The 14,510-nt window shown below is 39.0% G+C and overlaps 1 protein-coding gene across 3 annotated transcripts in view; it reads right to left on the bottom strand.

Moving 5' to 3' along the window:
- The window catches only part of LOC104598283 (putative serine/threonine-protein kinase PBL3), a 49,887-nt gene that overhangs the window by 18,071 nt on the left and 17,306 nt on the right, over nucleotides 1–14,510 (bottom strand). For all 3 annotated transcript variants that reach the window (XM_010260271.3, XM_010260270.3, XM_088891120.1), the window contains 2 exons: nucleotides 3,186–3,322; nucleotides 2,983–3,106 (listed from right to left, as the gene is read on the bottom strand). In XM_010260271.3, coding sequence (XP_010258573.1) covers nucleotides 2,983–3,106; nucleotides 3,186–3,322 — 261 coding nt within the window. The remainder of the gene's footprint in view (nucleotides 1–2,982; nucleotides 3,107–3,185; nucleotides 3,323–14,510) is intronic.

Genomic DNA, 14,510 nt, shown 5'->3' with positions numbered 1-14,510 from the left:
GGACCGGCGGTGGGAAATGGTGGTTCTGCAAAAGCATCGCCTCCCACAATCGGCCTTCCTCGTTGGCCCGGGCCGTCTTCACCTCCTCTAAGGACATCTAGGAGACCTCTCCCCACCTTGTGGAGATGGTGCCACCGCTCGTCTACCTCGCGCTCCCCCTACAGGACTGCGTGTTGAAAATGACAGAATCACCCGGAGGCCGCTCTGGCCGATGTGGAGGGATTCGCTAGCCACCAAACCTACTGCCACTCACCCACCGAGCATCCCGACACCTTCTCGTCGCCCATTGACCTGACGGCCTAGACCAACAATGGGAAACAGTGGTTCTGCAAAAACATCGTTTCCCACCGTCAGCCTTCCCCATTGGCTCGGTGTGTCTCAGTCTCCTATAGGGACATCCTAGAGACCTCTCCCCACCACGTGGAGGTGGTACTTCCGCTCGTCTACCTAGGCTCACTAGCTGGCCGCTCTGGCAGGTGTGGAGGGGTACGGTGGCCACCATACCCACACCCTCCTACTGCCACTAACCTACCAAGCATCCTCACACCTTCTGGTCGCCCCTCGGCCTAATGACCCAAACCATCAGTGGGAAACAATGTTTCCACAAAAGCAATATTTCCCACCATCAGCTTCTTTGTGAGCCTAGGTTTCTCTGTCTCCTACAAGAATGTCTATTCGATGGATATACAAATATTTCTTAGTGAACAAAATAAATTACGTTTATATATTTATATTTAAAAGTCCAACATAACTACAATAAGACACCAAAATGGTTCGCCAATATGAAAACAAAAGGACAAAGAGTCTTCTAACACAATCATAAAAACACTGAACCAATGTATTCACCACTTATGATAAACTATCTCCAGACTAGTGTCAGGAGAATAATAACAACAAAAACAAAAACAAGTCGCCTAACTATAGCCATACTTTTAACAGCTAACTCATGGGCTGATTTCATGGACTCAATCTGCCTTCTGCAAACATCAACTGCTCTGTCCACATTTCCAAGGCGTTCCACAACATCTCCATGACTACTTGCAAATGTAACCTCATCCGACCAACCTCGAGGAATCGCCCACTCAAAAAATTTGCAATCGCCGGCAAAATCACTTTCAGTCGTTGGGCTATCTAGCACCTACTCCTGCAAGTGCAACACATGTCCCTTGCAATGTACATGCCTTATATCAATGCTAACAAATAATATCATCCCACTGAAAATATTACCTCAGATTTTAATCGACAACTATAGAACAACTTCTGCGGGTTATTTTGGGTTGTTGAAATTTGAAGGATGCATTTCCGTTTGCAATAGCTATACTTAGTATCATACTGCAAACTACTAGGGGATTGATTCCCGACACTTCATTGGCTATTCATACCTACAAATGTTCAATAACCCACGGTAATGACATAAATTAACATTAAACAACTCATTTTCATTAGCACTAAACCAAGCAATACTAAAAAAGTTCATTTATAGAAGTCCTTACGGCAATCAACCAAGGACAAAACAAGTAACAAAGTAAATTGTCTGTGGTCGAGTAGCATCAACAAACAGGATTCCGATCTCCGGTGCGCCGCAAATTACCAAGATTGGATTAGGGGGTTGAACAGTCAATCACCGACACTGATTGAGAATGACGCGTAAGAGTGCAACGAGCTAGGGAAGGCTTCACAAGGGTGGCCAATGGAATGCTAAAGCACCAAAGTTAGCTAGAAACACAGGGAGCATCCAACTGGAGTTAGTCGGAAACATAGGGAACACAAGGCCTCCAAGTCAGTTGAACACAGGGGGGCTGAGAATCCTTCCAACAACTGCTAAACCCAGCTTCAAGCTCCCTTCAACAATCAATGCAGAGTGCCTCCAACGGCCGGTTTTTCTTCACCACCAGTCGGTTTCGGGCTGCAAAGATGGGTAAACCAACGGTTCAATTCGGTTTTGGTTTTCATGTGTGAAAACTGAAACAGAACCGAACCGAACCGAACCGAGTTATATAACTACTTATTACTCATTAATTATTACTTAACTAGGTTGTCTCTATCCTAGTTACAACCTAACTTAGTTTCTAGTCTTCTCTTTAGGATTGTCATTAATGGCAAGTATTACAAGGCAAGGAATCCCTAGTCCTACTCCCTACACCTTTACTCCTTTAGAAATATTAACTTGATAGCTTCTTGCATTTTTTGGAAAGGTTTAAAGAAAGGATCCCTACTCTTTAAGGTCCTTTACACCAAATAGGCAATTACAAATAGGTGTCCTTTTTTTTCTTAGATTAGAAGTCTTCTTCCAATTTCCAAATTTCATTCTTCTTTCTCTTTGACTCTTCTTTTCTTGGTAACTTAATCCGCCCTCAATTCAACCACTCTCATTCTCTCAACTCTCAAGAATCAAAATTTTCAAATTTCAAATTTCAAGGAACCAGCCACAAGCAAGAAGGGACAAGGCGCAGTGGATGGACAACAAGTAGAACAACAAAGTTTGACTTCCCAAATTATTCAAGTGACAATCCTATGACTTGGATCTTTAAAGCCAAGAGATACTTTGAATATCACCAAACCGACCCAAACCGACCAGGTCGGTTTTGCTTAGTATAGGGTCGGATTTGGTTTCATCTTTAGGTAACTCGACTAGGTTGGGTCGGTCGGAAAAACACCAGTAAACCAACCCAACCCGACCCATGAACAGCCCTAGTAATACAAGAATCGCGTGAACATTGAATTTGCACAGTTTCCTGATGCCTTTTATACAGATAATGTTCAAATTATAATAGAAAAAAAAAAGAACATAAAATAAGAAATTTCCATCATTGTCAAAAACAATATGAAGGCTTGGTCTAACTTTTAAGAGGGATTTTAAAATACCAAAAGCATTTAGAGTTTCAAGGAGAACAATAATATGGCAATAATAGGAAACTTTGTAATTAAGAAATATAAAGATATAGGAAGAACAAGCTAATTAAATATGGGAGACGAATGGACCTGTAGCAACATATTCAGGTGCTGCATAGCCATGAGTACCCATGACCTGGGTTGAGACATGAGTCCTGTCACCAGTAGGGCCTGCTTTTGCCAAGCCAAAGTCAGAAAGTTTTGCATTAAATTCCTGCATCAGTAAAGCATGATAAATTTAGGAATATTTAAGGATCAGGATCTTAAATGCCGATGGAACAATTTGCAGATACCGCATCTAAGAGTATATTAGAAGCCTTGAAATCCCTGTATATGACTTGAGATTCAGAATCATGCAAAAAAGAGAGCCCTCTGGCAGCACCAATGGCAACTTTGATCCTTATTGACCAAGATAGAGGCTGGGGTCCTCCTGCAAAATAAGAACTTTTTCTAATCCATAATCACAAATGACAACGTAGCTAGAAGACTTCAGGTTCTCTCATGCAGTAAACCTATTATGAATTTATATGCTTTGATAAACTCCTGAAAATGGTTAGCATATATATAAATATAGTAAACTACTTAAAGAAGTCAGCATGATCCAATTCCATTTTGTACATCCCATCACTAAAAGATCAATATTGTACATTTTTTATTGGTAACTTTATCAAATGATTTAAGGGAAAGTGGACTAGACGGTATGGTCATGTGCAGAGAAGGCCACCTAAAGAACCAGTATGAAGCAATCTGTTACAAGTTGAAGGAACTAGAAGAGCTAGGAGCTAACCAAAATGGACATGGTTTAAAGTAGTGAGAAATGATTTATGGGCTCATAATTTAACAATGGATATGGTACTGAGCAGAACAGAATGGCAGAAAAGGACTCGTGTAGTCAACCCCATATAGTTGGGAGTTGGGACAAGACTTCGATGATGATGAACTTTAACAGATGATTGTACTTCTGAAGTAGATGTCAAAGGATGAAATCCTAATATATAGACTCCACAAATAATACAATTAATCCTGGCCAAGTAAGATTTTTTTAATTTTTGGGACGGGGCTAAAGAAGGAGAAGAAGACAAAGAAAGCTCCTCAAATAAGAAGCAAACGCTCTGTTTAATCTCTGGAAGTGCTGAGAATTTGGGTAAAGTTTGAAGTCAGCATTTCATCAGAATTGATCTTTTGGGTGGTGCGTTCATGGTTTTAAGGTAGTAATGGGGGGATGGTTGGGATGTTACATTATTGTATGTTTTTCGTCGTGTTTTGTGGAAGGGTTTTTTGATATTTGTGCTGGGTTCTTGGTAGCTGTATTTGGGGTGGGGTTTTCAGGATGCCTTTGATGTTTGTAAGGTTGATCATCTCTTGTATAAGGGGTTAAGTTGAAAGTTGTGGTTTGTTCATTGGTTGGATGATTTCTTATCACCTTGTTGTATCCTTTCTTATTTTCTTAATAAATTTTATTTTTTATTTATCTTCAAAAAAAGATCTTTTTTTTTAGTTTTGGTAATTAACAAGATGATTTTCATTCAAAAAGTCTTGACGCAGAAGATAGAGACAATACAATTGTGCAGAGGACACAACCTAAGGGGGAAACTGAGTCAAGTACTAGTATCAATTTAGTCTTTGTACCAATCCCTCGTGTGCCTGAAGCAGGTGTTCCTGTTTCCTCTTCTCTTGTCAATCCAAGAGCCCATGAATATTCAGTTCCAATTGAGATGGCTGAAGGGGAAGGTCAGAATTCTGAGGGGGAGAACAAAGGAAGAGAAGGAAAAGGGTGAAAAAAATATGGAGGTTATTTTGCAATTTCCAGGAAGAATTAAAAAAGAATGACATAGAAAAGATGATAGAGAATTCTAAGAGAGCTCTATCAGATGCAGGAGAGGAAAAACTCGATGAGAGGAATGGAAAGTCAAATAGAAAGAGTTGTGAAGAAGTTGAAGACTCAGTTGTTGGTTTCATTGGGAAATTAGGTAGCAAGCTCAAACACACTACTGAGTTGAAAGCCTACATCAAAAAGTTTGAAGAAGGGGAGAAAATTAGTAAGAGGAAGCCAAGTGAGAATGAGAGACAGAGACTGGATGTCAAAGGGGATAAGGAATTTAGTGGAAGAGGAAAAAGAAGAAGAGGTAGTTAATAAAAGGGATTATTATCAAGGGGAAACCAGATAAAGTTATTATGAGGATAATTAGCTGGAATGTACATGGTTTGGGGAGTGCAAGGAAAAGAGCTATCATAAAGAAGGCTATTAGGAAAGAAAAGCCTGATGTGGTGTTGTTGCAGGAATCCAAATTCACTGACTTTGATACAAGGTGGGTAAGAAGTCTTTGGAGATCCAAGGGGATAACCTAGGTGATATCCCCCTCTTGGGGGGGGGGGGGCTTGGGAGGTAACATCACACTATGGAGGAGTGAAGTTCTAGAAGGGGTAGAAGAGTTGATTAGTAATTTTTCAGTCTTCATTAAATTTAAACAGGTTGAGGATGGATTCGAATGGGTTTTAACAAATATTTATGGACCAAATAGTTACAGAGAAAGGAATGAGATGTGAGAGGAACTCAATGCGATTAGAGGCCTGAGGGAGGGCCCTTGGTGTATTAAAAGTGATTTCAATGTTGTTATATTTTCAGAGGAGACAAATAATCCAAGGCAAAGGATCACAACCAGCAAGAGGAAGTTCAATCAATTTTTGAATTCCATTGAACCCAAGGATTTGCCCCTTGCCCATCATAATTTTACTTGGTCAAGTCTCCAACTTAATCCCCCATTTGCTCTACACTAAATAGATTCTTGCTTTTGATAGATTGGGAGGAGCATTGGGGTGGACTAGTATTGAAGACACTACCCAGAATAACATCAAACCATTGGTTGATAGCATTTTTTTTTGATAGATAAAATTCAATTGATTACATTAGAAGCAGATGATAAATAGTTTGTTACAAGCATCCCAATATGAGGCACGAGGTGCACCCTCACTCATTGATACAGAAACATCATAAAATTACAATTAGGCCCAGTATAACTGTTCCCTGGTTACCCCTTTTTTAGCTAGAGAGTCGGCAAAAGCATTTGCCTTGCCTCCCTCCCCACCCATTGCATAGTTACCTCCATCTGCTGAGTTAACCATTTGAATTTCTTTAATTCATTTCTGTAAACCCAGATCACTGAATCTAGGTTTTTTAGCCAACCCACCACCACCTTGGAGTCCCCTTCTATCACCAAATTTTCCAATCCTAACTCTCTTGCAATCTGTACACCTTGTAGGGCAGAGTACAATTCTGCCTTTAAGGAGTCTCCATTCCCCACTGGTCCTGAGAAGAGTGCTTTTAAGTTTCCTTCCTGATCTCTGATGACCCCTCCTATTCCAGCTGGGCCTGGGTTGCCTTGACTACTCCCATCGAAGTTTAATTTCAGAAATCCTTCAATGGGAGGAGCCCAAGCCAACCTTGCCATAACCTTCTGCATTGAGCTAGAAGCCACCAAGGACCAATTCCTCCAAATATCATCAAATGTGAAATTTTTGAATAATTCCACCATTGGTTGATAGCATTATACAAGGAAGAACTGAGAGGTTGGGGTCCAACTCCCTTCAAATTTGAAAACATGTGGTTAGGCCATCTGGGTTTTATTCAAAAAATAAAGGAATGGTGGAAAGAGGAAAGGCCTTAGAATACAATGAAAAGGAATGAGTTTTCACATGAAGTTACAAGGGCTGAAAACAAAAATCAAAGAATAGAATGATTTGCATTTTGGTAGACTAGAAGAGAGCAAACAAGAGGTTTACGATCAGATTGAAAAGTTGGATAATAAAGAGGCACAAGGTTTAATTGAGGAAAGAGAGAGAGATTTAAGGTGGTGTTTGAGAACACTTAGAATAATAAAAGAAGTACTTCTTTTAAGACATGGGACCACACATTAAGTGGTTTTTAAGTACTTATGGGTGTTTGGTAAAAAAGTGGGGAAGTACTTTTTTTAAAGTACTTCTTTGAAAAAGTGACTTCAAGTTGGCCTTTTTGTACTTCTCCAAAATAATAGGACGAACCAGCCCCTAACAAAATTTTATAATGACCAAAATACCCCCGCAAGGTTATACCTCCCCCTTCTCCACTCATTCGACCCTCAAACCCTAGCAGCAGCAGCGCACCAGTTGGCAGGTCCACCAGCGACGATCGGCGGTGAGGAACAGTGGCCGGCGGATTTGTCGTTTGGCCACTTCCTCCTATTTCCTGAAGTTTGTTTCTCATTTTAACCATTTGTTTTGGTTTTTTTTCTAACCTGAACTCCCTGTTCTTCACAGATCTACACTTGAACTCCCTTGTTCGAACGGCGACATTCTCACCGTCCGGCCACCGGCAACAAGAGGTAAGTTTGCAGACCTATACTTGACTGTCCATTTTTTCTTCCTAGTGTTTTTTTTTAACTTGAAACTCGACAGAGACCTCGAAAAAGGTTTGATAATGATTTGCTTAGTGCCCTAACCCAAATTTAGAGATCAACTTCAACTACATCAAAAGACTGCTGCATTAATTGGTCTCATTGACTTGTAATTGATGGCCGTTATCCTCAAAAGCACATAACCTCATGGAAAATCTGTTTTGCTTCTTCAGTTATTCTTCTTTCTTGTGGATTTCTTTTCCCACATACAGTGTGTGAAACCCACTAAACGACATTCCGTGTTTGAGGAATGCAAGGGTTGGATGAATTCCTATTTTAGCTAGAATTTCTCAATAGGCTACACAGTTCCTGACTTGTACACGATAACAGTGCGGCTATTGATTCAGGGACACTCTGGAATCTGGATCCCTCAACTGTTCAATGTTTGAGGAAGATCTGTTCAATGTTCTAATTGATTCAGGGACACTTCAGATTTGTCATTGACCACTGAAAGCCTACCTATTTCAAAGCAAGTTTCTAATTGTTCAATGTTCTAATTTCTGATTTGTGTGTAACTAGGAGCCTAAAGTCTTGGTATTGACCACTGAAAGCCTACCTATTTCAAAGCAAGTTTCTTCTCCACATCTTACAGCTAGAAATAGGTAAATTCAGACCCCTTTTCTTTACAATACTCAGGGTTTAGAAATCACTCAAAAAGAATGAGCAAGAATTCTTATTCTTTTCAAAATTTTCAAATTTTCCTAAAGCATATGTTGCCTCACTTTTTTACTTTTTAGAAGCTTATATGGTTATGATTCAGAAAAAAAAAATTCACCACTTTCTTCATTCTGATATGTCCTTAATTATTTTCTGGTTGCATTAGCTGAATTTATACTTCCATGCTGAAAAGATCTGATCAATTGCAAATATGCAACTTATTAGAGATAAACTTGCTATTTTCTGAAATGAACTAGTAATTTCTATGCCCGGGGCTGGGCTGAAATGAACTAGTAATTTGCTTGACAGAGAACTCTTCAGAACTTGTCCATTGCCAGCACCTTGTGAAAAAAAAAAAAACAGTTTTGAACCCCTAACCCTACCCAACTTTCAACCTGATCTAGGCAATCCTAACCCAAAGTTGAATTCAGGTTGGGTTGTGCCCCACCGGACCTTCTCCCATCCTCATAAAAGTTGACTTTTTTTATCACATATTGATCTTATTTTTATTGGTATTTGATCGTTTGATGTTGTTATTGGTTGTTTCAGTACAAATTGAAAAAGATATGTTTCAAATGTTTAAAATCTATTATGAATTATGATAGATCTCTCATTGGAAATCTAAAATTATAAAATCATCAATAATAAAACATAAAACTGTGAAACAAAAATCAGTGATGATAACTAGTCCTTGGGATTAGGGCTTAAGAATTGAGCCAAAGCAACTGCTCAACATTAAGAGGTCAACTAAGGGCTACCTAACTTCATGGATAGTTGAAAATCCCAGAAATTTCTGATCATAATTCATACACTTGGATTTAGGTATTTATTCTTTTGGAGATTTTCTTTTAGAGCTAAACCTAGGTCCAAGCCCATATCCCCTTAGTTAGTCCAACTACAGTGTCAAACTGTCAACCTAAGCTCATTGCCACCTAGAATCCTAAGCCCATTCCAATCTAGAAGCCCACCTTAGGCCCAAGCTCATCTCAAACCGATTCCATGCTCAGCCCAACTCGGCCAAGGCCATATAGGCCGGCTGTAACCTTAAGTCCAAACCATTCCAACCCACATCCAAAACCTGCCAAGGCCAAGGAAGTCTAAGCCCAAACCCATTTCAGCCTATGGCCCAACCAAGGCCAATGTCAAATAGGCCTAAGCCAAGATATCTGTCTAGGGTGTGAGGTAGAATGTGTATAAACATGCACTTATGTAAAAATAATAATAAGATGCAACCATGAATAATTCTTTGGATTCTCCCCAAAAAATAAAAAAAAAAATAAGAAAAAAATAAGAAACAAGAACAAAGTGATATGTTAAGTGGGGTAGAGCTAAACCTAGGTCCAAGCCCATATCCCCTTAGTTAGTCCAACTAAAGTGTCAAACTGTCAACCTAAGCTCATTGCCACCTAGAATCCTAAACCCATTTCCAACTAGTATCCAGCTATGCCTAGCTTCAAACCCATTCCAATCTAGAAGCCCACATTAGGCCCAAGCTCATCTCCAACCAATTCCATGCTCAGCCCAATTCGGCCAAGGCCATATAGGCCGGCTGTAACCTTAGGTCCAAACCATTCCAACCCACATCCAAAATTTGCCAAAGCCAAGGAAGTCTAAGCCCAAACCCATTTCAGCCTATGGCCCAACCAAGGCCAATATCAACTCCAATCTAGAAGCCCACCTTAGGCCCAAGCTCATCTCAAAACCAAGTCCAAATCTACCTTGGCCATAAAGGCCAAGCAAATGCTAGTCCAAGCCTATTCCATGCTCAGCCCAACTCGGCCAAGGCCATATAGGCCGGCTGTAAGCTTAGGTCCAAACCATTCCAAACCACATCCAAATCTGCCAAGGCCAAGGAAGTCTAAGCCCAAACCCATTTCGGCCTATGGCCCAACCAAGGCCAATGTCAAATAGGCCTAAGGTGTGAGGTAGGATGTGTATAAACATGCACTTATGTAAAAAATAAATAAAATAAAATGCAGCCATGAATAATTCTTTGGATTCTCCCCAAAAAACCAAAAAAAAAAAAAAAGCCTTTCCAGCCCATGCCCAGTTCAGCCAAGGCCATATAGGCCCAACAAGACCCATTTCAAACTAAATCCAAATCTGCCAAGGCCAATGTCAAATCCTCTCTTTTCACACCCACTGAAAGTAGAAGTAGTAGAGACAATCCTCATTAGCTCATCCATAGCTTTGATGGTATGGTCTAGTTCATGGGACATGTTTGGGCTGAACTTTGCCCCTTGATTAATACAAAATAGCAGGCTCAAGCCTGAATTCAAAACTTGATTTAAGAATAAACAAATTCATATACTTGTCAATACTAACATAATTCATATACTTGGACTCAGGTATATTATTCTTTTGGCCATTTTTTCTTCGATTTTATTGTCAATATTAACATAATTAGTATTGCATAATTAGTAGGTTATGGCTAGTAGTCAAGGGAGAAATGGGGGGAGTTCTCGGGCTACGCGGACTCCTGAATTATATAAAATTTGGGTGGATGTATGCTTGCAACAAGTCATTGCCAGCCACTGAACCAATACTACATTGGATAGACAAAGATGGGCAAATGTCATTCAGGATTTCAACAGGATAAGCGGGAAAAAACTACACCCAGAAACAAATGAAGAATCACTGGGATGCAGTAAAGAATGAGTGGAAGATATTCCATAAACTGTCAACTTTTACTAGATTGGGTTGGGATCCAGTGAATGAAACATTCACTGCTAGTGATGACTTTTGGAATGACTATCTGAAGGTATGGTGTAATTTTTAATTTTTAACATAATAAACGTGTAGGTTAATCATTTTGTTATGCAGAACCTTACATAGTTCTGTACTTGTGTGATAGACATGCCCTGATGCGGCTCAATTTAGATACAAGGGTCTTCCTCATGTGGCAGATTTGGACATCATATTTGGTGGCACAGTTGCCCATGGCTATGATAGTTGGGCACCAAATGAGGGTACACTACCAGAGGTGGTGCCGTTAATCCAATCGACTCTAGATGATGACCGAATGGATGAGGAATTACAACATGAACCAAAGACACCCAGGCCTGCATCTGAAACAATGCAGGATGCTGGAAGGGTCCCAACAAACACTCACTCATATAGAGTTGTCAACAAAGTCATAGAGGAGAGTAGCAACTCTACCAGGAAAAAGAAGATGTCGGGTGCTATGCGGATTGGCAAGAATCTGGACAGAATTGCCTATGCATTGGAGCTATCAACTGCCCATAAAGTTGGCCAGGACAAGAGGCTAAATTCTATGGAACGATGCTTTAGCCTCCTAAAAGAGATCCCTAAGATTGAGGAGGAGAGTCCTTTATTCATGTTTGTTAGTCTCCAGTTCATGAAAGGTGAATTCCGTGACTTGTTTATTGCGATAAGGTCCCCTACCTTACGATTGTAGATGATTCAAGAGTTGTATGAGCATCCCAATAATGTGTGAAACTTGTTTGCATCAATTTGTGTTTTACTTTTTTTTGTCACAGAGACTAGAGGACTTGAGTACTATTCATTTTGACAAGTATTTTCGTAGGATTATTATCGTTGGACTTGATTAATATTTTAATGTTAATTAAATTTGTTGTTTATATTTTCTGCAACTTGATTTATATTTTAATGTTAATTAAATGTGTGTTTTTTATATTTTCTGCAATTATGTCTCCACTCATTGATTATTAATTTTGTTTATCTTTACTAAATTGCATGATAGCGTAAGAGATGACTAGTGATAAGGAAACTGAAACGGAGACTGAGGTATCAGATACAGTCGAATTCCAATAGTAGTTTCACTTACAACGGGGTGATGGATACCGATGATGAGCATGAGTGCATTGTGAATGTTGTCTCAATGGTGAGTGAGTCTTATTATGATACTTGGGTTCACAAATAACCCAAACACACCATGGACCATACGGGAATAGTCTACACAAGGTCTCTCCTTGAAGGGCACGATGACCGATTGTTATGAACTTTGTCGTATGGACAAAGACGTATTTATACAATTGTGCAATACTCTGAAAAGCGTGGCCTCATTGCAAACAGTTGAGATATTTCAGTGGAGGAACAACTAGCCATTTTCCTTCATATTGTTGGACATAATGAGAGGAAACAGATGATGCAAGAGTGGTTCCAACATTCTGGCGAGACAATCAGTCACTTTTTCAATGACATGCTGATGGCAATAGTCAAGCTCTCCTTGTCAATAATATGCCCTCCCAACTTCGACATGGCCATATTTCAAGGTAGCATTACACTATGAGCCCATTTTAAAACTACATCATAAATAATTGATACTGAAAGCTATTGGTTTTTTTTAGTAGAATTGCATAGGGGCTATTGATGGGACACACATATCAGCATGGGTCCCTGCTGTTAAGCAAACACCGTACCGACATAGAAAAGGGCCTTGCACACAAAATGTAATGGCCGCATGTGATTTCAACATGCAGTTTACATTTGTTCTTGTTGGATGGGAGGGAACTGCACATGACTACCGCATATTTGTTGAAGTCGTGCATAACCCAAAATATAATTTCCCACATCCACCACGAGGTATGGCTGCATACATTGCAACTTGTTATGCATTATATGAAGTGTAAAAATATATTCATATTCTCTTTATTATTCTTAGGTAAGTATTAAGTTGTTGATTCTGCGTACCCCAACACTACTGGCTACATGGTATTGTACCGTAATACACGGTACCACTTGCCTGATTTTCGAAAGGGAGGACAGCTTACAACAAAGGAAGAGTACTTCAATAATGCCCATTCCTCCTTGAGAAGCATCATCGAGCGAAGTTTTGGTGTGTTAAAGGCTCAGTTCCCTATCCTAAAGTGTATGCCATGCTATCCAGTAAAGACACAACAGTTGATAGTTGTGGCTTGCATGGCAATACACTTCATCCGGGACAACCAGGACAGAGACACCCTATTTAATGAGTTTGAGAATGATGAAGAGATAGAAATTCAACATCCGTCTGAAACAAATGATGAAGATTTCAATGAAGATGGAATCAACGGTGTGGATCAACAACAAAAAATGTGGCTGCTTAGGCAACAACTTGCAGATGCAATATATGCTGCCCAAACTCAGCCACCATTGAGGAGGCATAGGTCAACATAACCAATGTTGGTGGTCTTGGTTTTCATTTTTCTCTGGATTTGATAAACATTATGCATCAAATGCGGATATATTTGACTTTATTATATGTTGGAACTTTGTGTTTTAGATACTTTATGTTAATCTAGTAGTTGATAGTATATATTCTCTCATTACAGGTAATTAATGGCTGGTAAGAAATACTACGTAGTGTTAATTGGTCATCGTCCAGGTATATACGATACCTGGGTCGAATATAACTTGCAGGTCCATCAGTACGGTGGTGCAGTGTTTTGCTCATATAAAACATACGAAAAAGCAGATTGCTAATTCCATCGTTTTATAGCTTTACATGATTCTTCAACTGCTAGGCCATCTAGTCGGAATGATGCATCCAAATTAACCTGTGTATTGGGCATCCACGGTGTGTTCTACTAGTTGGAGTTTATTACACTAGGCATGTTGTATATGTCCAAATGATATGCAATTTTACAAATGCCGCACTTTTATGTTACTTTAGGACACATTAAACAAATATGGACAGGGAATTTGTTTGTGAAAACTGATCTTTAATTACATCTATAAGTATTTTGTGAAAACTACGCCTCAAAAGCACTTTCCGGAGGTATTTTGTGAAAACTGCGTCTTGAAAGTGCCTTCTAGAAATATTTTGTAAAAATTGCGCCTGAAAAGTACTTTTTGGAAGTATTTTGTGAAAACTGTGCTTTAAAAGTACTTTTTGGAAGTATTTTGTGAAGACGGCGCCTTAAAAGTACTTTCTGGAAGAATTTTGTGAAAACTACACCTTAAAAGTAATTTCTGGAAGTATTTTGTGAAAACTGCGCCTTAAAAGTACTTTCTGGAAGTATTGTGTAAACTGCACCTTAAAAGCATTTTCTGGAAGTATTTTGGGAAAACTGCGCCTTGAAAGTACTTTCTGGAAGTATTTTGTGTAAATTGTGCCTTGAAAGTGTTTTCTGGAAGTATTTTGTGAAAACTGCACTTTAGAAGAATTTTGTGGAAACTGCACCTTAAAAGTACTTTCTGGTAGTATACTATACATTTATCAATATTATTCATTATTTGTTAATATTAGTTATTAATATTATTTATAATTATTATTTTTATTATTATTATGATAATTTATTTATTTATTTATTTATTTATTTATTTATTATTATTACTATTATTATTATTATTATTATTTGGATCCACATGGCAGCCCACGTGGGGGTTCACGTTGGCCCTCAATTGAAATGTATGGTATAACATGTGAAAAGTATTGTATACATGTATAAATGAAGTGAGGGCTAAAAATATCATTTGAATAAATATAAGCACTTATGGGGAAAGTAGCTTACCAAACATTCCCACCCCAACAAGTACTTAAAAACATAATAAGTGATTTGAAAAGTG

This window comes from Nelumbo nucifera, chromosome 7 (genome assembly GCF_055504915.1).
Source record: "Nelumbo nucifera cultivar China Antique chromosome 7, China Antique-T2T, whole genome shotgun sequence".
NCBI classification, from domain to species: domain Eukaryota; kingdom Viridiplantae; phylum Streptophyta; class Magnoliopsida; order Proteales; family Nelumbonaceae; genus Nelumbo; species Nelumbo nucifera.
The sequence above is the reverse complement of the archived record's forward strand: the minus strand, read 5'-3'. Positions and strand labels throughout refer to the sequence as shown.